General features: G+C 39.8%; 1 protein-coding gene, 1 non-coding gene and 1 pseudogene across 9 annotated transcripts in view; 2 read left to right on the top strand and 1 right to left on the bottom strand.

The window, feature by feature from the left end:
* Positions 1 to 24,864, bottom strand: part of LOC136159927 (WASH complex subunit 2-like) — a 44,013-nt gene that overhangs the window by 10,543 nt on the left and 8,606 nt on the right. For 2 of the 8 annotated variants that reach the window (XM_065922783.1, XM_065922789.1), the window contains exons 6-22: positions 22,449 to 22,542; positions 20,662 to 20,723; positions 19,369 to 19,416; positions 17,416 to 17,526; positions 16,764 to 16,851; positions 16,071 to 16,142; positions 15,255 to 15,373; positions 14,491 to 14,551; positions 13,295 to 13,354; positions 12,705 to 12,878; positions 10,426 to 10,553; positions 9,244 to 9,330; positions 7,194 to 7,295; positions 5,666 to 5,797; positions 3,546 to 3,709; positions 2,856 to 2,958; positions 603 to 758 (exon numbers count right to left, since the gene is read on the bottom strand). In XM_065922783.1, coding sequence (XP_065778855.1) covers positions 603 to 758; positions 2,856 to 2,958; positions 3,546 to 3,709; positions 5,666 to 5,797; positions 7,194 to 7,295; positions 9,244 to 9,330; positions 10,426 to 10,553; positions 12,705 to 12,878; positions 13,295 to 13,354; positions 14,491 to 14,551; positions 15,255 to 15,373; positions 16,071 to 16,142; positions 16,764 to 16,851; positions 17,416 to 17,526; positions 19,369 to 19,416; positions 20,662 to 20,723; positions 22,449 to 22,542 — 1,761 coding nt within the window. The remainder of the gene's footprint in view (positions 1 to 602; positions 759 to 2,855; positions 2,959 to 3,545; positions 3,710 to 5,665; positions 5,798 to 7,193; positions 7,296 to 9,243; positions 9,331 to 10,425; positions 10,554 to 12,704; positions 12,879 to 13,294; positions 13,355 to 14,490; positions 14,552 to 15,254; positions 15,374 to 16,070; positions 16,143 to 16,763; positions 16,852 to 17,415; positions 17,527 to 19,368; positions 19,417 to 20,661; positions 20,724 to 22,448; positions 22,543 to 24,864) is intronic. The other 6 variants (XM_065922784.1, XM_065922790.1, XM_065922788.1 and 3 more) reach the window with 4 other exon arrangements.
* Positions 1,324 to 1,395, top strand: TRNAC-ACA (transfer RNA cysteine (anticodon ACA)). Its single transcript has one exon. It is a non-coding gene; the product is annotated as a tRNA-Cys (tRNA).
* On the top strand, positions 13,386 to 13,459 carry LOC136161960 (U4 spliceosomal RNA; annotated as a pseudogene).

Raw genomic sequence — 24,864 nt, 5'->3', positions numbered from 1 at the left:
TTCACTTCACTCTGTATTTCACAGGCAATATCATCAAAGACTGGTAAATGAAAATGAAAATCTTCTTAAAAGTTGTCACTGTAAATGTGATATCCTGGAGAAAAAGGGGGTGTTATCAGATTAAAACTAAAGAAATCTGAATAAAGTATGGATTTTACTTAATATTTTTTTTAAAAAAGCTGTTACTATAATTCAAGTACAAGTGGAATCTCAAAGAGACCAAGGGGAAACAGACTACAGAGAACAGGGTAAGTCAAAAAGAACAGATGTGCAGGGAGAAAACCAAAAGGAAAACTGAGATGAGACAGAGAAAGGCAAAACAGGCATTGACACAATAACACAAAATGGGAAAAATGCATATCACAGTGTGCACACATGTGCCTAGAAAAGAGAACAAAGGCAAGAACAACGTTGAAGACCTCCGAGAATGGTGAGATCAGATATTTTCTTCTTCATACTTTACAGTGTTCTCAAAATTTTCAACAATTGAATCATTATTTTCTGTGGTAGAAAAATGTAAGGGTAAGTGCGTACATGTATGGGTTTTACAAGAACATCTGAGAGACAAAAATAACAGATGATACAAGAAAAAAAGAGTCCACCTTTCCTGACTCCTCGACCACAGGAGTCTTCCCAAATTCTGATGTCTCCTTGGCACTCTCAGCCTTCTTAGCTACAGGTTTCACTCCAAACTGTGCCTCCTTTTCTTCTTCATCACTGAACAGCAAAGGCGGAACTTCAGGGATAGTCTCTTTCTTCTATCAAAAGAGGAGTAAATGACATCCTCAAAAAAAAAAACAAAAAAAAAACAAAAGGAAAAGGGCTTCCCTGGATGCCTCCACTACAGGGGGCACAGGTTCGATCCCTGGTCATGGACCCAAGATCCTGCATGACTCACGGTGTGGCTAAAAACAAACAAAGTGCACCTGACAAGCATGGCAATGTACAGAAGAAGACCAAAGTGTACCTTCAGGGTTATTAGCTAAATGTTGGGGTCAGGAGAGACAGGACAGGGTAGTAAAAGGGCACAAACAGGGAGAAGCAGTAACTACCACTGTCTCAAACCTGCAAACAGTTTCTGCCACCACAGTCTGTAGTTGACTCCTATGTCTGTTAACCCCTTGGGTGCACCATCAAGTAGACTGTAACCTCTGCTACCCAGACGATCATTAGTCTCTCCTCTCTGCCTCCCTCCCTCCCTACACATTTCAGCTATATGTCATCATCCAGAGTTGACTTGCTAAAATAAAACACCTACCAGATTACTTCGTCTCCCATCCCAAACGTGCATAAGTTTGTATTAATCAAACCCTAAATTAGACTTCCCTGGTGGCTCAGACGGTAAAGCGTCTGCCTACAATGCGGGAGACCCAGGTTCAATCCCTGGGTTGGGAAGATCTCCTGGAGAAGGAAATGGCAACCCACTCCAATATTCTTGCTTGAAAAATCTCATGGACGGAGGAGCCTGCTACAATCCATGGGGTCGCAAAGAGTCGGACACGACTGAGCAACCTGACTCACTCACTCAAACATGCAATCAACTGGCCCCTCTTTAGACCCGCATCTACCTCCACCTCCTCAATCCTCACACTTCCTTACACCTATTGTAAACTTCCACACTTCCACACCTGATCCTCACTGTCTAGAGAAGCAAATCCTCTTCATCGTTCCAGCAAGGCTCAGCTCAGGTGTCACCCATAAAGGTTTTCCTGTTCTCTTTGGTAAGTTATCAGTTGCTTCGTTGATAAGAATATTTATATCTATACCAAGCCCTTACTTTACTGTTTTCCTAACTTACATTAATAGCTATCATACATCTTTATCCATTCATTTGAGAGGATCAAGCAGTACATTTCTGTAGCCAGTCACAGTGTTTTATACCAAGGAAGGGTTCAGCACAAGCTCAGCACAAATGCTACCATAATGCCAGCATCCTCTCATCCCTTAATACTCCTTTTAATATAATTAACATGATTTAATTATATTTTTTAGCTCAAGTGATCATGGTAGTAATGCCATTTAGATGTAATCGCTGAAAGCTATTTAGACTAGATAGGCACTAATGGACTTTTCTTATCACATACTATTACCAATTTTTGAAAAAACTTTAATGCTGATTTAAAAAAATAAAAACCACAAAATTTACCATCTTAATCACTTCTGAGTGGAGAGTTCAGTGCTATTAAGTATATCCAGATTATTGTAAAACCAACCTCCAGAATTTTTTCATCTTGAATATTTCGATGAATCTGACTACCCTAAGTATTTCATGTAAGAACGATCATACAGCATTTGTCTTTTTGTGACTGGTTTATTTCACTCAGCATTATGTCCTCAAGTTTCATCCATGCTGTAGCCTGTGTCAGAATTTCCTTCCTTTTTTACTTATTCACTATTAATAATAATTATATTAATAATAATAAAAATATTATTATTAATAATAATAGTGAATAATTATAATCCAGGACCAAACTGTTAGTACTTGAAATTTGCTTTTATAAGGGATAACCTGTAAATTAACTGGCCTGGTCCAACGTTAACAGAATTTCATGCTACTGGGATTAAGCCCAGCAGTTCCCCAAGGAGGGGTGCAGCAGTGCTGTTCCCTGGTCTCCCCTGAGACTCGGATGCCTACAACTCACACTGAAGGGGCTGTGTGATGCTTTTCTCCAGGCTTTGCATGTGTCCTTCACCTGTAAAATACCATTACCAGAAGATCTCTAAAGTCAGGCAAAGGAGTTTTTCCACAAGACTCAGGTTCCAAGGTTAGGTTTTAGGACCTCATTGAGGGAAAGCATCAATATTCACGTAACATCATCTCAAGGATACTTCCTGGGCTAAGAGGTTAGGAATACCGTTGTTGCAGGAGGAATAGATGTGGGAGGAGAGCCGAACAGAGAGCTTCCGCTGTCACCATCATCTTCAAACAGAAGTGATGCTCTCTGGGCCTTCTTCTGGCTGTACAAACAAACAGAGTCCAATCGGAGGCAAATGTGATTTTAAAAATACAGTATTCTTTCCAGGCCATGCCTACAGGAACCCACCTACCACCAAGTCAATCGTTGACCTTATGCAGCTGCATTTCTAATCAGATGACAAACTTAAGTAACTAGGACAAAACTTCACATTCTTTAGGGTATCCCGGGGGGCGGGGGGGAGACAAACTATACTTAAAACCCTAACAAACTTAAGACAACCAGTATTTTAAGGTTTAAAAAAAAAGAGTGCATCCCTGGCAGCCTAGAGGTTAAGACTCTATCCTTCCAATGCAGGGAGCATGGGTTCCATCCCTGGTTGGGAAATGAAGATCCCATAAGCCATGCAGAGATAAGCAGAAGAAATTAGGTAAGGATCTATGAAGAAAAACATTTCATAGTACCAAAGGAGAATACTTTGCAAGTGAAAATTGAAGACATTCTCATTTGAACCATTACCAGGTGATGAATGATCAGCATGTCACCCCCAGCAATTGACATCTTGCACATCAAATACCTTCACCTATTACCAGACACTGATGAAATGATTTCTTACAATGACTATCTCACCTGTCCTTGGCAATAGCAAACAGGTCATCCTCGTCGTCATCCTCAAAGAGGCTGGTCTTCTTCACGGCCTTAACCTCCTTGTGGGTGGTCTCAGGGTCCTTAAGTTCTCCTTTAGACTTGTCAGATGTGGAGTTGGTCTGTGAGTCAGTAATATGCCACTGGTCCTTAAAAGATAAAATACATGTTAAAGTCCTCTGGCAAGTCAGATTAAGAAACCTGAAAAATAAAATAAAATTACCATTTGTTAAACTAAGCTGCATCTAAACTAAGTGTACCACTTTTGAGGAAAGTTCATGTCAAAGACTTTTCTTTGAACTCAAATCTAGACAGTTAGGTCCACTGAGCTCACAGACCTTCTGGTGTCTCCCCCCATCACTACCTACCTCTCTCTCTCTGTGTTAGGACAAGGGATCTCCTCTACTTTAGAGATCAAAATTAATTATGAAGGGGAATGAGAAGGAACAAGAATGTTTTAAAAAAGTCAAGAACTCTCAACTTTAGAGGAGAATGATTATTTGAATTAAAAAATTTTTAAATTCCAAACTAAGCAGGGGAAAAAAATGCATAAAAAGTTCATGCAGGGGATTTCCCTGAGATTTCCCTTAGCAGTGGCTAAACCTCCAGACTCCCAACACAGAGAGCCCAGGTTTGATCCCTGGTCAGGGAGCTGGATCCCATGTGCCACAACTAAGAATCTGCAAGCTGTAACTAAAGATCCCATATGCTGCAACTAAGACCCGACCCAGTCAAATTAAAAGAAAAAAAAAAAGGAAGCTCACACAACGTAAATAAGACACAATGAAATCTGGAAGTGATCCTTATCACAAAATTCTGAATCTTGCCTTCAGAAAGCATTTAAGGAAACCCCACCTGGCTATGCTCATCCCTTCAAATCAAGGAGCTCCTGAGCACTTGCTTAAGTGGTCCTTTGGTCTATGGAGTTTCGAGCTTTACAAATCCAAGTGGGTTTTGTAAAGCAGCAGCTGCTGTAATAGAGTCTCAGGTTCTACCTCCAGGCCTTTTGAATCAGAATTTGCCTTCATTAACAGTATATCCAGTGACTTCTTCACAAGTTGCAGTTTGAGAAGTGCTTCCCTGAAGAAGTCAGACTCAACACTGACCACAAGCCAGAACCCCCAAATGAGCCTTAGAAAACTCCACTGATGGGTCATTCCCCAAACCAATTCATTCAGAACCCCCAGTGGTAGAATCCGGGATCAGTGCTCTCTCAGGTTCCAAGTGATCTCAATGGCAGCCAAAGTTAAGCCACTTTTCTATAATGGAAGCCTCTTTATATTTCCTCTGCAGGTACTATTACTCCCTACTTTAGCTGGTGTTTTTATTTTCCCTGAACTGCAATAATATGATAGAAAATTCAAATGATGGTTGGCCATTACTACAGGGAGAATCACCCACTAACAATGCTAGAAAGAAAAAAAAAAAAAAGGAAAATCCATCAACGTTCACAGGTTTGAATAGAAAAAGCAAATTATGTTGTATCATTTTAAGTTTCTTTCAATAAAAAACTTAACATGTCTATGATTTATCTATCTGTATCCTACCCTCAAAACTTAACAACAAAGTTAAAACAGAGTAATTTTATAAAATAAAATTTTTAATGCTCACAGTTTTTATTATCATTATACTTAGTCTTTTTCTACACAGCTAAATCTGAACAGCTGCTAAACTGTATTCTCCACTGGCTGCAACAATATATATAATCCAGACACCAAATGGCAATACTGTGAAGACTCTTACAGAAAAGGAGTTAAACCAGCATAAGCCACTCCTACCTTGTCAAGCTATAGTCCTTGATTAATGAAACACAGCAATCATTTAACAAAGTGAAATAAGCCCTAATTCATTTGGATAAGTATATATTATATATTTGAGGTTCATACTCACTTTATGCCCAAGCATTTTGAAAAGGTTAATCTTTAATATACTATAATAAATATCTTTCTTCAAGAATTGAATGACAATTTTGTGAGTATAGTCTTTAGTGACCAAACTTCACTAGAACTACACTAGGTAGAAAAAGAAGATGTTTAGGACAGTCATAACTCTTGAATCCATCAAACCATCCCCTACTCCTCACTAGGAGATAACCTTCCACCCACCTCCTCATCACTGCTGAACAGTAAGGCAGGTGCTTTCTTTTTGGGAGGCTCAGAGGGCTTTGCTTTCATTTGGCTCTGAGTCAGTAGAGATGATGTCTGCTTCTTAGCAGCTGGAGTATCAAAAAGATTATCCTAGGAAAAAGAAAAGGGCAGAGAAGTATGACAACTTTGAACACATAAAACAAAAAACTAGATATCCCCTTGTGTTAAATTATTAGAAAGTAAGCCTCCAGTCAAGTGAAAAATATATGTATAACATCTTTGGGGGTACAAAAAATCATACAGTGATAGTAAATGCCACTTCTCTCTTATGTATAACCCTACAGCAACAACTTATCATCTTCTCTAACGGTACTCAGTCACAGAAGTGAAACAGAATTCAAAGGCAGAACACTTGGGTGGGAGCAGAAGGGGGAGTAACAAGAGGACAAGGTCATAGAAACAGGAGGGAACTTGGCTCCGTCTGGCCCTCCTGGCCCTCCTGTGGTGGTCTTCTATGCTCACTGGGAGGGCCCAAAGCCAACAAATGGCATGAGAACAGTACAGCCCCTGCAGCAGCCAGAAACCTGCACCTTTCTTTCTATGAATTACAAACCAGAGCAATGAATAAAAAGAAAGAAATGGGAAGCTTTCTCTACTCTCTTACATTTATGAAAGACACACACCTGGGGAAGAGAGAACAAAACCATCAAAGGGCCTGAGCCCAGGTGAGACAGAAAAACACTCTTAACAATGTACCACAACAGGTGAATAGTCCTGAAATGTAAAGATTAGATAAAGGGAGCCTTTAAGGAAATTGTGGAAAGGCAGAAAAAGTCGTGAGAGTAACGAACTGGCACTCACTGGGGATACCAGAGATAGAGCTAACATTTACTATGCATTTACTATGTCAGGCACTGTGCCAAGGGCTGTGCACTAGTTGTTACAAATGTCACAATGACGCTATAAACTATTAAGCCAGATGAGATTCAGAAAGCTTGTTATGAATACTTGCCCAAGGTCCCTGATCTGCATGTGGTGGAACTAGGGTATGAACATGGGGGTCTGATGCCAAAGCCCATGAGCTCAGCCACCCCATGATTCTGCGTAAGAGCAAAGGTTTGGTTTCTCTTCCCTCTCATTTCTTTCCCCCACTTTGCTCTCTCATCCAGGGTGGGGAAGAAAAGCAAACTGGGGACATGGCTGTCTTCTCCCCTGTACTCCCACCTCATCTGAGACACTCTTGTAGATCACTGAGTTTCATCCCCTAAAAAGTATTCCTTAAAGGCAGATTATACAAGTGAAATCTACAGTCTTGTATACAGCTGGGTCAAGAAATCTAAGGGCCTGCCCATTGTGCAGCTGAGAACTTAAGAAAGGAATCACTGAATAAAAACCAAAATGTATTTGTTACATGTGCCTCAGATAACTTGGTTGCTTTCCCATCACCCTGTTCTCCTGTAAGAGCCTCTGGATACAAAGCTACACTGGCAATGGTTTTCTACTAACTGAAAACTTGACTAGTTTATGTTGCAGTAACAATGTTTACCTCTCCATCTTCATCATCGAAAAGCAAGACTGAGGTGGGGGGTTTGCTAGGCAGGAGAGTTGCATCTTTTGACTTACTCACACTTTGAGAAGAAAATAAATCCTGTTGGATCAAGATTAAAGTTCCTGGTTAATAAAATGCATCAGTTTTTAAAGTATCAGATATAAAATACTAAAGTTTATGGCACGACAGACACTGTCCGTCCAGGTCTCTTTTGTCAGAGAGGAAAGCTGACAGTCACAGTCCCTGAGGAACACACATCAGACTCTGTCCTCACTCTGCGCAGGTGAGGAGGAGGAGACCCACACCTGACTCCAGATGGCCTCACAGGAACCCACAGGTCCCATACTCCCACCTGGATGACAAAGGATAGGGGAAATTTTTCCAATCAATTTCCTACCATGCTTAAAAAATAACTTCCTTTTTCTCTCCAGATAAACACATGTAACAATGGAAACAGAAGCTAGATTCCCAAATTACTGAACCTGTGACTCTGTTTAATGTAGTTATACCCCTTTTTCCTCTAATAAGAGTAGGATGTCAGTTCAGTTCAGTTCAGTCACTCAGTCATGTCCGACTCCTTGCAATCCCATGGACTGCAGTCCTGGAAGTCCTGCCAGGCTTCCCTGTCCAACACCAATTCCTGGAGCTCACTCAAACTCATGTCCATTGAGTCTGTGATGCCATCCAACCATCTCATCCTCTGTCATCCCCTTCTCCTTCCACCTTCAACCTGTCCCAACATCAGGGTCTTTTCAAATGAGACCGTTCTTCACATCAGGTGGCCAAAGTATTGGAGTTTCAGCTTCAGCATCAGTCCTTCCAATGAATATTCAGGACTGATTTCCTTTAGGATGGACTGGTTGGATCTCCTTGCAGTCCAAGGAACTCTAAAGAGTCTTCTTCAACACCACAGTTCAAAAGCATCAATTCTTTGGTGCTCAGCTTTCTTTATAGTCCAACTCTCACATTCATACATGACTACTACAAAAACCGAAGCTTTGACTAGACAGACCTTTGTTGGCAAAGTAATGTCTCTGCCAGACCACCTGACATGCTTCCTGAGAGTAGGATATGATTTCTTTTAAATAAAAACATATTCAGTTTTAACTTTAAAATCTTTTGTACTCTTGACATGACAGCTAGAAAATGTTGCAAAATAGACAAAGATCTGGTAGATTATGAAGAAATTTCCAAAACGCTGTAAAATGTCAGCCTACAATGCAATGCAAGACCTGCAAACTGAGTTACATGAATCAGAAACATGAAATAGGACAACTATTCCCTCAGGAAGAAAATCTTCAATACGTAAGAGTCAGACAAATAGGACAAGAACACAGTTTCAAAGACTCCTCTCGATGAAATTTTTTTTAATCATGGAATCAATGTTTATTCAATACAGCACTAATGAGTTCATTAAGTGAAAAGAGCTACACTCAGTCCAGGGGTTTTTGCCTGGGCCCTAAAGAGTCCCATAGGTCTGTTTAGGTAGAAAGAGTCACACCAAGCTTCACATACCTCTCCTGCATTTTACACACTGGCAACCTTTCACTTAAACAGCTCTGTTGCTTTAAAAAAACCCACGAGAGTCTAGCCCAGAGTTCACAATTTCCTGAAATTACATGTAAATTTCTGCCATGTCCACATCTTTTTCTGTGAAGGAAGTCTATTACTTCCAGTGATACACACAGTATGTGTATCACTACACACAATACCCACTGTTCATAGGATACCCACTTCCTCCTGAAAAAGGAAACTATGTGTATATTTCTGTTCTGGTAGAAGCACCTCACTACATTGCGCATCAATGCATAGCCTAAAATTTGAGCATCCTGAGTCTTCCTCCTGGGAGATGCACTAGGTTTAAACTCAACAGTGAAAGGACTATACACACATTGCTTTCTAAATACCATGTGTTCTCAAAACATTGTTTTCAAAGAAAGAACTAAAGTACTGACTAAGTCTTATACCTCTGAGACATCCTGAATCAGAAATAGTTCCCAATGTCATATCCATGAAGTAATTTCCAGAACTGAGAAGAATTCCTTACCTCAGAGTCCTCCTCATCTGAAAATAAACCTTTGTGAGTCTTTGTTTCCGATGAGAGCTTGAGATTTTTGCTGGAAGGTACCGTAACCTTTGTTGAAAAAAAAATCAAAGAATTAAAAACCAGAAACCTGGAAATAATGGTTCATTCACTCATTTGTTCAGAAGATGTACTGAATCTCTGCTAGATAAGGTCCCAGGCCATGCACCAGAGGGATAAAAACATCATGGACATCAGCGACATATCAAGTGCATATAAAGAATTAATGGAAAAAGAGAAGTACCATGAAAAAGGACTTAAGAATTGGTATATGTTAGGAAAGAAGGAAGAAGCAGTCTTTGTAAAGTAAATTTCTCAGGAGAGACGGGACCTGGACATGGGACACGGTACGAGCAAGCACATTCTGGGCAGAGGGAACCATGAGAGAAGAGAAAGACCAGGTAAAGCAGGGGGCTCATCTGCGGGCGTCAGTGTGGAATGGACTGCCTACAGCGCGCAGAGCACAAACGGGATGTGTACAGCCGGAGCCGGGGTAGCAGCCTGCCGTGTTCTGAATGCTGGCACCCAGGTGGGTGGCAGTGCGAGGGTCAGGGTTTCATACGAACACATGACAAGAGATGTGCTTCAGAAAGTGGACAGATCAAGCTGTGCAGGATAGCAAAGGAAGGGACAGGAGTGAGCAGAGCTTGAAGACTGAGAGGAACGCAGCCCACTGGCCAAAGACAGGTCAATTTGAGCATCAAAAAATAACAATAAAAAAAAAAAACAATGTTAATGCATTATAAGATAATGAATGGAGCATCCATGATTCTATAATGATACTAAAAAGGCAAGGAAAAAGAGGGAGAGAAAGCTCTTCTGTTCAGAAGAATCCCAGCTAAGAAACATAGGAGAAATGACTGAAGTAAAACAATATTCTTTTGCCACGATAACTGATTCAGGAAAAGATCATCAATGCATCCATTTAATGCATCCATTAAAACCACTCTGGAAGACAAAAACCAAGTACCTGCTTAATCTAGGCGGTAGTAGTTATTTGGGTGTTTGCTGTATTCTTTCAACACTCTATACATCTGAAGTTCACTATATACTTGAAAGGAAATGATACTTCCTTTTGGGTTCCAGATGAATTAACAAAATGCCCCATATATACAACTCCTAGGTTTAGTCTTCCCTCCTGCTCACCTTTGTTTCTGCTCTTGCTTTATTTTCATCTGTCTGATTCACAGTAGCTTCTGGCAGAGTCACTGTTTTTTCTTTGAACAGGTCTCCTTCCTCATCATCAAAGATACTGGCAGTGGATTTGACTTTGTCTTTAGAAAGAGACCACAGAATAAAGTTACACGAAGGTCAAAAATCCCACCACAGAATTCAAAGATGAAAACTTCTTCTCTCTTGAAGAATAAATAGGACAAGTATGTTATTGCTTGATTAGTTAAGAAGTGGACTAGTTGGAATTTTTCAAAGAGCATAAGAGCTGCTCCAATGAAACACAAAGAACAGTTTAACTATCTGGCTTACATCCTTCTCCAAGCAGTGGCACACGCTTTCAGTAGTCTGAACTGGCATAAAAGGTAGAAAGAGACCAACAGAAAGATCATTTATAAGGCAACCACTCTAAGAATCTAAGAAGTGAGGGTTGGCTTCTGCTAACCTTTGGGCAGAAAACTAAGATCCCACAAGCTGCATAGCCAAGGGAAAAAAAAAAAGCCAGGGACTTCCCTGGAGATCTAGGGGTAAAGAATTCGCCTACCAATGCAGGAGACACAGGTTCTACCTCTGGTCTGGGAAGATCCCACAGGCTTCAGGACAACTAAGCCTGTGCGGCACAACTACTGAGCCTGGGCACCCAAGGGCCTGTGCTCCCCAACAAAAGAAGCCGCCCAATGAGAAGCCCACAGACCCCAAGTGGAGTGTAACCCCACTCTCCACAACTAGAGAAAGCCCACGAGCAGCAATGATGATCCAGCACAGCCATAAATAAATAATTTTTTAAAAGCACCGAACTACACTATATATAATCAAATAATGAAACATCCCCCATAATTCCACCTGCCCACCCAAAGGAGAAGGCCAGCAGGAACAGTTTGATGTATATACTTCTAATTTCCACAAAAGATATAAGATGTTAACTCTAGCAATTCACAAACATGGCTCTAAATAACATAATTTTTTTAAAAAATCTTATGATTTGCAATTTTCCTTCCATGTACCTAGGGTACACAGGTTCCCATGTCAACACAGATAAACTTCAATTTTTTTTCACAGCTTCACAAAATTCCACTGAATGGAAGGACCATAGTTTTTACCCTACTGGTGACTATTCGGTTGGTTTTCAACCTTTTGCAACCACAAGCACTGCTTCACTGAATGAGATGTGAGGTGTGTGTCCCTGAAATGAGGGCACTGGTTCGTGAAATGTCCCAGGAGAGCAGCAGGTCCAGCAAAGTGGCATGCACTTACCTGTGACTCCCAATCAGTTAATGATACCAAGTGAGAGCCCTTCCAAGCCATGAGAAGCAGCACACCCTTTATTCACTGTCATTTCAGTCACCTATATATGAGCATATTACGTGTCTAGTCTGCACCCTTTCTAAAACCAGGCCATTATTTCCCTTGCATTTCTGCTGCTATCCTTACTTTCACACTTATTACTGGAAAATAAGCTAAATTCGAAGAGCCTGATTCTCAATGCTTCCTGGTCCACAGTCCTTAGGAGAAACAGCTCGCTGCTCAGGTTGCTGGAAGTTGTGTGCACCTCAGTGGTCTACCTTTCTCTTCTGGAAAACCACCAATGAACCAAATCTTTTGCTACTCCAGGTGCAACAAACGGACCAGTGATCTCCGCCCACCAGGGAGCCAGTTAGAAATGGAGACTCAAGGGCCCCACCGTAATTCCACTGAACTGGAATCTGCATTTTTACAACAGTCCTGGGAGAGCCATCTGCTCATTAAATAACAACTGATTCAGAGGCGTGACTTCAGGAACGAAATGGCTGTAATTTGAGGGGTGAAGAAAGGACAGTGCCAAAATGGTCAAGGGGCTGAAAACTCCATCATAGAAGAGAAAAGTCAAGGTCACCTGGGCTTGCTGGAACTGAATACCTGGCATAGATGCTCTGTTCACACACAGTTTACTAAGGACACTGGAGGAGAGCACAATTCAAACTTTCCTGGTAACTGAGAAGGTAGAAACTAGAATCCTGATCAGCTATTAGAGGGGAGCAGATTTTTCTCCCTATGAGGAAGATAATCCTAGTAATTAGTTTCTAAAGAAAAGATTGGTCCATAAAATAGAGACTGTCAAGGCACCATAACTAAAGAGAGATGAGACACCTCTGATAGGAATCCCTGAGGAGGGATTCTAGCACTGTACGAGATGAGGCACCAGAGGAACTTCACGCCTTTTTAGGTCAATATTCTTTATCCAGCTATGTTCCCTGAAGCAGAGGCTGGAGCAGCACCTGTCTTGGGAGGTTTGCTACGGGATGCCGTGAAAAAGTCGTCGTCATCGTCGTCATCATCGAAGAGGCCAGCAGATGCTGGGACGTACGAGCTTTTCCCTGGAGGGAGCTGCTCAGGCTTCTGGGGCTCCTTCAGTGATGGGGCAGATGCAGCACCGAACACATCAGTATCCCCTGTGGGTGGAAGGACAGGACAAACCAGCTGTGAGCCAGTGTGGGTGGGCTTCCTGACTTCACAGGAAAAAAAAAAAAAAAACAGTATCACCACCAGGAACCTGTAGTTTCAATACATCCACAAACACATTAACAGGATCCAACAACGTGCATCCTTTACTGATATAGAATGTCTCACAGTGCAAAAATCAACTGATCTCCCAGAATGAAAAAAACCCAAGGCCACTGGTTTCTGAAGGAATATGAGCTAACACAGGTAAGTGAGCTCTCTGTGGATGCCCTCTGAAGTTCTTCCTATTCTCCTCCCTAGTCAGCTCTTTGAAGAGGATAGTATTAAAAACTACAAAACAAACAAACAAAAAAATTACAAAACAACACTATATAGTTCTCAAAAACAAACTCTTGAGTTATGATACCTAAAAATACAGAAACAGCTCCTGCCGGGATTTTCTTTCCAGGTTTAGAGGATGAAGATGCTAAAATGAGAAACAAAGAGATGACATTTCAAGCTTTGCGCAGTGGCAGTATCGTAGCCAATGAGGTTTATCCGAGGCGCGATTATTGCTAATTGAAAAAAAAAAGAGAGAGATGACATTTCAACAAAGAAAACAACTTTCCTTGCTAAATGCACCTTCCTAAAATATGTACAACACAACACAAAGCTAACAGGAGACTTTCAAAAACTAATTTTTCCTCGAAGAGCCACTTAAAAATTCCTTAGTATTATCTTCTCTACCAATGTCATGACTTTTCTCTTGGTATTAAACCAATCTAGGCTGTGACTCCCATGGAAGACCAGAGACTCTGGGCAGACAATTACAGTGGGGTTGCCTGCAGAGGCCAAGGAAGAAGTAGAGCACAGAAGGGGAAGGCAGGAGCAGAGCAAGCAGGGTTCAACAGTTCTGACTCCATCCATCCCGTTTAATGAGAACATGCAAGTAAAAAACAAACAGCAAAATAACTGACACACTGGTGCCCAAAACGAAGACAATAACAGGAAAGCAGGAAACTAGGCAAGTCACAGATGCCATAAAGTGGAGAGTAGGAACCTCAAGACAATCAGGTCAGCCAGCATCATAGTAAGTCCAAAATCTGATGACTTCTGGCCTGGGGAGACCAAGTCACTTAAAATAACTCATTCCCAATTCTCAAGACTATCACAGACCTAATGGAATAAAATTTTTAAGTTTTTTAATAGTATATGTGTGCTTTTTAAAAATGTCACAAATTATTCTAATGTACACTGGGCTAAGGAATTACTGGTCTCCAATTTAGATGCAGAATTTCAGAAATGTTTCTTTGAACAGAACTTGATTAAATTAAGATATCCTCAACACTGCTAGAGTGCTTTCCCTGGTTAACTTTTTCTGCTTTCACTATGAAAGAGACAAAATTGTGATATGGGTTTACAAATGGTACCTTTTTGTTCTTGCAAGACATGAATTAGTGCAAATGAATCGCTTTTAACTAGATGAAGGCAAACGTAACAGTTTTCTGCCTAACAGAGAAACAAAGTTTGGGGATAACTTCTGGGGCTCCATCTCCTGATGAGAAGGAACCAGTTCTGGAAATCTATAACAAAGAAGCACAGTCAGCCTCAATCCACACTCACCTTCATTAACAGGGGTTCGAGCGCCCCGATCCTGAGGGGCTTCTGTGAAGAGGTCACTCTGCTTATAATAAATTAAACAACACAGTTCAAAACAGCACAGGGAAATGAAGTTGCATTTAAAGATTTCTAAAGAAAAGTGTCTTATAAAGTTTAAAAAATACACATCTACTGTTCTGCCAGAAAATCAATTCCAAAGTGGAGACACTGATGAAATCAGACTCTGAAACAATTTAGGTCTTATTGTTATTATTCAGTCACTAAGTCATGTCCAGCTCTTTGTGACCACATGAACTGTAGCCCCTCCAGGATCCTCCATCCATGGGATTTCCCAGGCAAAGACACTTAAGTGGGTTGCCATTTCCTTCTCCAGGGTATCTTCCTGGACCAGGAATCAAACCCACATCTACTGCATTGACAGGCAGATTCTTTACCACTAAGTCATCATGGAAACCCAATTTAGTCTATAGAGAAATTAAATACAAACATGGAAGACAAAAGACAAGGTTAAGAAACAACCACTTAAGCAAGTAAATGTAAATTTTTCACTATTAACACTCTCACATCCTCTCCCTACTTAACGAAGGCATCAAGATCAGTATTTCCTCACTCTGTGATCCTTAGTTCAAAATCTTCTAAAATATGAAAGTAGAAGCAACTTCCAACTAAGAAGTCATTGTTTCCTTACTGAAGGAACTGAAAGTTATTTCTTCCTTGCAAACCCATGACACAGCTATGGACAGCTTCACTGATTACCAGGGACTCACCTCCTCATCCTCATCATCAAAAAGTCCCTTCCCTCCACTGAACAGGCCGCCTCTAGAACCAAACGGCGAGAAGTCCTCATCTGTCAGCTTCGGGGGTGCGAATAAATTATCTTCTTCATCTAGCAAACAGAAGGCAATGCTTTGCATGGAGAATTAAAGATGGGTTTGGAACTCCAATTCTGGGGATTAACATTACAATACCACCAAAACTGGCAGGAAGTTTATCTAACCATATGTAATAAGCACTATTTGAATGCTGTGGTCTGAGGGCCTTCAGACAAAAACCCATTAAACAGGCCATCAAATCCCTTAAAAGGTTCTTTGGGTTCCCACTCTCAAGTCTGTTAAGTGTCTGGAGCAGAGTGAACTCTGCAGGTGATCCCTTTCATCTCATTTCTTCTAAGGCAAGTACATGCTTCAGTTGCCATCAAGACCTATCCCACCAGAATTTGGGGGAGAGAAGGGTAAACAGAGGAGAGATCAGATTGACACAGCCCCAAGTAAAAATACAATGGACATTACTGTTGAACGTGAAAGGGCCTGATAGAATATTCCTTACTGAAAACAAATGCTAGCAACCCCTAATTTATAAATGTCTAGAAAGACAGCTAATGGTCCCTGTAAAATCCAGTAAATCAAACCTTTAAAGCATTTTTAACCCACACTCACTTCTCCCCACACCCCCAAAAGCATACTCTTAAATCACAGACCTCATTTGTCAGCTTTAATAGAGGCATTTTAATGAATTACGGAAGCGATATTCCCCTTCCCGAGTCAAGAGCCTCCTAAAGAAGAGGATCAAGGGGAAAGGCCTACCATCTGAGGGAGTTTTCCTTTCCTTCTTCTCTTTCAACGTCTTCTGAGGTTTTGCTCCCCCTGGGGATAAGGCTTGAAGAATATTTCACAGTTTAATAACAGTCTATTCTTAATATTTATCTAGTGAACCTTCACGCACATCGACCACCCTCACAACTCCTAAGCTAAGAGCAAGACACTCAACTTTGTGTCTCTGCCCCACCTGAGCACCCACTCAGCGCCCTATCCAGAGAGGACACCCAGAAGTGCCTCTCTTTAAGGCAGAAGGGTCCAGCTATCAGAGCGATCATGCGCATGCCAGGACTGCACTTGCTGAGAGATTTCTTCTGGTATCTTTCCACTTTGTTAAATCACTAGGAAATACCGTATGCTACATTTTTATTTAGTCAAAATAAAATACACGAGTAAATATTAAGCCAGGGATTTTTAATCCAGAGCGAATGATTCTCTGCATTATTCATTAATCCCCTGAAACTTCACATATAGATATGAATATGTGCATTTTTCTTGGGGGGGGGCCCACGGTCCAGTGTTTCCTTACCAGAGAATCTATAAAGCAAACCTTATAAGAACTACAATTTATGCTTCTTGTGCCTTAGTAATTAAACAAGGAAACCCACCCTGAGGGAGCCCCAGAGAGGGGTCCCTACGGCCCCACCGCCCTATGAGTGACTCTCAGAGGAGGTAACGTACTCGTGTGCTCCTCTTCCATCCGGCTCGAGACATCCCCTTTGATCCGAGCTGCCAGTTCATCAGCAAATGATGTAGGCCTGCTTCTTTTCTACAGCCAGGGAAGACCAAAAGAATCACATTTTTGTACTATTTTTTGTACTAACTAGTACAGCTTATTTTGGGACACCTAACAAAACTATGCAAACAATGGCAAAGAAATCGACCTGATGAGATGTTTTAACTAAATAAATGTAAACATATGCACTCTGTAACAGATCACCTGACAAAGAGGACTCAGTGTTCCTTCAAAGGGAGATGCTCTTTATTTCCTTATTTTAATACTTCAATACTCGAAGATCTAGGTAAGAAAAACACTACAAGATCCTTGGGCGGAGAAGTATTAGGATCCTGAAACTCTGAATGTGAATATATATTGAGTGATCTAATTAGTGAAATCTTAACATTTGGAGAAGAAAGTGGAACTTATTTGGCAACTTGGGATGCTCAACTATTATTTCCAAAAGTGAAAATGAATTACTGATCAAAGTGATGAAGTGAAAAATGAGATGATGCAAAATGAGACAGTTACAAATATAAATGACGAAAAAAGGAATGAATCCTAGGAATCATTTCTAAAACCTCAACAGGTGATGGCAATTATAGCCTTTCTTACAAGTCTAGAATTTTCTTCAGTGTCTTCAGCATCTTCCTCCTCCTTCTCAGAGTCAGCAAAAATGTCGCAACCATCATCATCCTCTTCTTCATCACTCATCTGTGCAGTGTGCTAAGAACATAAACCATCAGATTAAAAGTATCAATACGGGCATCAAGCTGAAAAAGATACTACCACTCAGACTTTGGACTTCTCCTTCAAAATGGAAGAACAAATAATGCACCAAAAGTTACGAAGCAGTAAATGTGCTAGAGCAAATCATACACAAGATTTATTTTCAGTGCAATAGCAAAAAAATGAATTATTAAAAATGTCCACCACTAGAGAAATGAATAAACTAAATAAGTATACTATTATCTTAATAAAAATACTAATAGTTAGAAAGAATAAGCTGTAACAACTGGAGAGACATCCAAGGTGGTCCAAGTGACGAAACAGTGAATGATAAACCCAGAAGGAATTCACTACCCTCTGACACACACCATTGCTATAAACACAGACATATTTGTAAAAGCAAAGGACAACACTTGGAAATATGTACTTTCAGATTTCACCAGGTACCTCCAGAGAGTGTAAAGATATGAAGAATAGATGACTCAAACTTAATCTTATGTATTAAGTTCTAATTTTTACAAAGGTAGCCACTATATGTAAAAACTGTTTACTTTTTCTAAAACTTTTAACATTTATATCAATAAACTGTGCCAATCAATATGCCTAGAGCATTTTTTCAACTAATTTAATCCTTTGCACTCTGAGGTCAGCAATGGCAAACAAAAAAGTCTATTTTTAACAATATAAATAGTTCCACCAATGCTTTTATTTTTTTTTCCACCAAAGCCTTTAAATCACCATAATATCTGAAAAACTGTCTGAATTTATCAATCTTAATAGTAAGTTCCATAGAAATACATACACTCTCCAGAAGGACTGATTATTAAAATCATAAAGACAAGCCACATTTGTGAAACACAACAGTGAAAAATAAAAGTAACAATCAAAAAGTGCTGAATCTTTCATTTGATAGTTGGAAATTTTTGTGGAAAAAATTTTTCTCAGTTAGGAAAGTGAAATACAAACTGGAATCATCTCAATATACTGCTGAACATATACTATGGTAGCAAAAATCATACATAATTCCAGTGCTGATGAGATTCTGGGAAAATCATTATGTGCCATCTGTTAATCTGGAATGTGTATTACACAGCAGTATCAAGTAGTATTAGATCACCTAATTCCTAAGAAAAGAGGTCAGAGGCAAAGAGTTTTTATGAAGGAAAACTCTGAATGCAGTATATCTCAAAAATAAAAATCCTGAAACTATTTCCCATACACATTTAGAGACTACAACAGTATCATACATGTATGTTAAACAAATACATAAGTTTACAAAGCAAACTACAAAGACTATTTAAAATGACAAAGAAATCATTGTGATGAGTTAATATAAAATAACAAAAAAATAAACTACACGTTAGTGAAAAGAACATGTCCTTAGAAGGATATATAAAAATTAAGACAACAGTGCTAAGACAGTAGGATGATAAGATTTCCATTTCTTGAGTGTTCCTTAGCCTTGCTGTAAGATTATCTTAAATTTTAAAAAAGGAAAGGTGAATTTGTATGAAAATTTCAACATGGGTAACTGGGCTATGTTTTAGAGGCTCTGTTTCTCAATTTTCTTTTTTTACTTCTTTGTTGTCCAAAAAAAATGAAGAAAATATAAAATTGAGAAAAATTTGAGAAAAATACAAAATTGAGTAAAATTGAGAAAAAATATACAAGGAAGTAGTTAGCCTAAAAACATTAAAATTTGAAGGAAACATGAACATCTAAAATATGAATAAATCCTTACTTTCCCAGAAGTCATTCAAAAGTAATTTTAATATAGATTTATTATACATGCTATGCTTAAATTAAAATTTAAAAGTCACTTCAATATATGCATCTTACCCGGTTTTGATCATTGTCACTATGATTGGCAAAATCTTCATCTGACTCCTTTTTGGGGGGGGGGAAAAAAAGGTTTTGTTAACACTGGCTCTACTTGGAAGTACAGAAATGATGTCGTGTCTAAGTCTCTGGGACAGCCACCACTGACTGGTCTCTGAATTGACTACTGATCACCTGAAGTGTCAAGGTGCAGATGAGGTGGAGAGTTGGCAATATCACCAAGGGCTATTCCAGTTACATGTCATTTTTGTAATTCTTTTAAACCTCTCTGACAATTTATTCATATCAATCTGCCCCATCATTTCTAACCTTTGGATTAAGAGCTGCACATGTAATTAACTAAATTATCAAAAGCTAGTTTGCATTGGTTTGCATTTTGTTTAGTTTGCATTGGTTTGCATTCTTTATTTTCCTTCTAAGTAAAACCATTACTTCATCAGGCCCAAGAAAGGAACATTAGTATTTAATAATACAAGCCATTAGGTAAAGAGTTGCTTCAGTGGCTAAAAGCAAAGGGTTTAGCTAATGACAATCAGTGAAAGCAAGGCTGTTTTTAAAAAGTCCATTTCCTTCTATCAGGTTTTTTGAGGGAAGGGCTGGAGGCAGGAGGAAAGGAAACAGACTGTGGAAACAGAGCGGAGGAGCATACTACAAAACTGTCACCTTTTAGAAAGCAACATTCAGGAATGATCCTTCAAAGAGTTTCTACCCTTTGCAGTAACAAATATTCCATTTAAAGGAACAATGCCAGATACAATAGGGGTCAAGGCCAAGGCCCGCAGACTCTGAGGCCTTAGAGAACAGGGAGTCAGATCAGGCTCTTTGGGTGTGAAGATGCCAGAGGTAGCAGTAAAGTTAACATGTAAGTGGACGCTTTCAGCAATCTTCTGGCCTAGAAGATTTTAGAGTAAAGAAAGTTTTAAATAGGGACTTTTCTCCTAGAATTACTCAAAGATAGAACTTATTCAAAGACTGTATCTCAGGCAGAGATTCCACCAAACTATCTAAGCTGTCCCCTTCAAAATACACTGGTAAGAAGAGGATTTGGTGGGGAGGTGAGAGGGAGGGTAATGGTAAAGGTGATGTAAAGGATCAAAGCAGTTTTCTTTGGTTTTGTACACAAAAATAAAGGAACTGCCCATGCCAAGGAGGACTTGAGAATATGGCTCCTATTGCTATTAAGAGACTGATGTAAACAAATTGCTAATTCATGACTATGTTATTTACTGAGCCTGCCAAACGCACCCTAAGTTTCCTGCCCAGTATGACCTGGACACACCAGCAAGCCCTTACCTCTTCTTCGTTCTCGTCTTCACTGTCTGCAATACTCCCGCGATCACTGCCTACTGAACCTTCTGGTTAGAAGAAAGATAAAGGTTATAGCCAATATTCATAAGGAAACATTCTTAATTTCTTCTCAGGATCACAAACCACCATACATCTTCTGACAAAACCATCAAAAGATTTTGATAAAACCATCCATACTCATTCACTGGAATTAAAAGTATCTTCACTATATTGAGGAATGGATCATTTACATAGGCTCAAAGTATTTCCCCACAGGATATTTATTAATTACAAAAAAAATATATTAGTTACAAACAAAAAAACTGGCTTATGCTCTCTGAAGATGTCAAGGTTGTGAAAAGCAAAAAAAGGCTGAGAAATGGTATCAAACTAAAAGACTAGAGAGATTTGACAACTAAATGCAGTGAGTAGATTGGATTTTGAACCAGAGAAAGAGACTGTAAAGGACATTACTGGGACAACTGGAAAAATCTGAGTATGACTAAGGATTAGCTAGTATTAAATCCAGTAAAATTTCCTAACTTTGATGATTATACTTCTTGTCACTGTTGTTGGAAACCTATCAATTGGTGACTTTATTTCATATAAAAGTTACTATGGGAAGAGGTTAGAAAGATGGTAATGATAACCCTATATGCAAAACAGAAAAAGAGACACAGAAGTACAGAACAGACTTTTGAACTCTGTGGGAGAAGGTGAGGGTGGGATGTTTCGAAAGAACAGCATGTATATTATCTATGGTGAAACAGATCACCAGCCCAGGTGGGATGCATGAGTCAAGTGCTCGGGCCTGGTGCACTGGGAAGACCCAGAGGAATCGGATGGAGAGGGAGGTGGGAGGGGGGATTGGGATGGGGAATACGTGTAACTCTATGGCTGATTCATATCAATGTATGACAAAACCCACTGGGGGGGGAAAAAAAAATCTAGCTGCTATTGTAGAAAAAAAATAAAAATAAAAAATTTTAAAAAAATTTAAAAAAAAGTCAAGTATAGTTGATTTGTACATTCTTGCCAAGTCTCACAGGATTCAACCACTTGGATTGATTTTTTTCTATTAATAAACAGGATACAAAAATTAAAAGTCTCACATCAAAGCCCAATACACACATCCAACCAAGATGACAGATGGGCAAATGAATATGCAGAATGTGCAACTAAATAAGAGAAAGTTCTTATTCTTAGAAAATACACAAAGAAATACAGCTGTTCCTCAAGGGATAGGTTCCAGGACCCCCTTTCCCCAACACACACACATACACAGACACAAACACACACACAGACACCAAGATGGCATAGTATCCACGTATAACCCACATCCTTCTCCTGTATACAACCTTAACTCATCTCCAGATTACTTATAATACCTAACACAATGTAAACGCTATGTAAACAGTTGCCTATGCATCATAGCAACTATTTGCTTTTGGGACTTTCTGTAATTTTTTATTCCCAAATACTTTCTATTCAGGTTGGTTAAATACATAGATGCAAAACCCATGGAGATGAACTGCCAACCATATACACGAGGAAGGCAGCATGATGTCTCCTAAGTAGGTTCAGGAAAAAGTAATACTATGTATATATACAGAGAATGATACACAAGTATGGTAAAATATTCACAAATGGTAACCTGGGTAAAGGGTATGTGAGAGTTCCTTGTCCTAGTCTTGTAACTTTAAGACTTTAAAGTGAAGTTTGAAATTATTTTTAAATAAAAAGTTAAGCTATAAATGTTAAAAGCAACAAAAACATGTAGTGCAAAAGTGTACCTTCACTAGAAAGCTCTCCAAGACCTACATCTTCCTGCTCCATGAATAGCTTTGACCCAATTAAATAAGGTAAAGGACGGTCAATGTACAGATCCTGTAAACAATGAAAGGGAATAAGCAGTTAAATATTTAAGTTAAAATAAAATTAGGTATTCCATTTGACATCCTGTTCCATCTGACTACCCCCAAAAAGTTACATAATAAAAGAGAATAAGAAACACAGCAGGATTTTTTTCTTAATCACTGATTTTAAAAAAGTTAAATCCTAGGTAAAGATAGAAAAGTAAAGCTGATTCATAGAGACTTTCCCTTCTCAAGTGCCTAATTATATTAACAAAAATGGCAAACACTTGTAAAATGTTTACCAGCAGTAACTGAACAAGGAAAGGGGCACAACTTCATAGCAACATGCCCAAGAGGAGGAGGACCAAGGAAAGAAACGGGAAATCCTGACAAGCTTTGATGATGGTGACCTATCTTTCTCCCCTGAAAAGCAACGTGATGAGCAAAAATCAACCAATCAACCACTCTTGAGAATCAAGTCCTAAATCTGGAGAAGCACACGGAGGAAATAACACAGATAAGTTAGGTAGGTAGTGGGACGTGCAGACAAACAGGGCACAAGGCACAAAGGAAGAGAATGGAGAAGGCCTCCTCCACGCTTCGTCGGAGCAGAGAGGCAGGAGCACAGATACAAAACATGGGCTAGACGAAAAGAAACAGATCTTTACCATCGAATATCAGCTACCTACAGGGCAAATATCTACAGTCAACATAATTAACTAAAGGAATGCTTCCAACAGACTGGTAAGAACCTACCCAGGAGAGAGAGGGGAAAAAAAAAAAGAAAATAATAATAATACCCCTCAGAGGTTCACACAGTAGAATTTAGAGAAGTGAAGTTGGTAAAATAAGATCAGAAGATCAAAAAAGAAAAAAAAAATCAGAAGATCAAAAAACAGAATAAAACGAAGTACACTGTCTATAGGTACATGTTAGAGATTCTTCCATTTCAGGCCATCGCAAACATCAAAAATTTAAAGCCAAGAAAGCACTCCACCCTGGAGGCATGGTCCTTTGGCTTTAACAACTCTTCCCTATAAAAAAGACCTTGGGGACAGAAGAGAACAGTTCTGTCCTTGGAAAATGACAGAAAGTTTAGGAAGGTTAATGTAAAGGTCAAAAATACAGCAAAAACTAATTTAGTGCAAAGAAATCAAAGTGCTAACTGGGCTGACTGTTCACTGACTCAGAAGGCTTGATCCCATGTCTTTCTATAACAGAAAAACTGGTGAGAGACTTGGAAGGAGGAAATGTGACCCAGGCAATACATTTCCCAAGGTCTGCCCTGTGTGTTAGTCACTCAGTCGTGTCCAGTTCTTTGCAACTCCATGGACTGTAGCCCCCCCAGGTCTGTCCATGCATTCACCAGGCAAGAATACTGGAGTGGGTGGCCATGCCCTTCTCCAGGGGATCTTCCCAACCCAGAGACTGAAGCCCAGTCTCCTGCACTGCAGGCATTCTCTACTGCGTGAGCTACCAGGGAAGCCCTGCTGCTGACTTCTAAATCCCTACAGTGAAAAAGCAAAATGACGACAGCGTATCATTAAAGGATCAGCCCCAGCTCGGCAGGGCGCTGTAAGCTCAAACTGGAAGAGAATGTTCAGTGAATACATGATTAGAAGAGACTGGTTTTGCAGCATGCTTCAATTCACAAAGCACTGATGTGTCACAAGGACTCTTAGAATCAGTAAGGCAAACTCTTGTGTTTACTACTGAGCCAACCTGAGAGGAAGTAACAGCAAAGCAATAAGCACCTGCTAAGCCAACAATCTCTTCAAGAACACTCACAGCAGGTTTATTCATATTGGCTAAAACCTGGAACAACCCACATGTCTTTTTTTTTTTTTTTTTAGTTGGAGGCTAATTATAATATTGTAGTGATTTTTGCCATACCCCACATGTCTCTTAACACTTCTGAGGTCCCTCTTTGTGCAAGCTGCACAATGTCAGTTTCCCAACAACCCCTGCCTCTCATGAGCCTCCTCATCCTTCGAAACCCAATTCAAATCTCATCTTCACCCCAATTTCTCCAGCGAGAAGTCAAAGCACTTATGATGGTGACTTTTGTAACTGCCTCCTTTCTCTGACCATCTGGTATGGCTGTAACAAGCATCTTGACAGTAGGAATGAAGCCCTGCATCTTCGTACTCCCCCAACTTGGCATGCTAGCACCTAATAAGTGCTCAGCCGATGCTCCTGTACTGCAACCCTCTGACTGATGGAGTCAATATGAGAGCACCAAGTGACATCCTCACTTCTGAGACGTGAAGGCCACATCTTAACAATTCTGCACCCAAGTAAAGGACCCAGATCACAACAGGTATAACAATAAATATTACAGTTGAATGTCTTT

This window comes from Muntiacus reevesi, chromosome 2 (genome assembly GCF_963930625.1).
Source record: "Muntiacus reevesi chromosome 2, mMunRee1.1, whole genome shotgun sequence".
NCBI lineage: Eukaryota > Metazoa > Chordata > Mammalia > Artiodactyla > Cervidae > Muntiacus > Muntiacus reevesi.
This window is presented reverse-complemented; position numbering and strand designations above follow the sequence as displayed.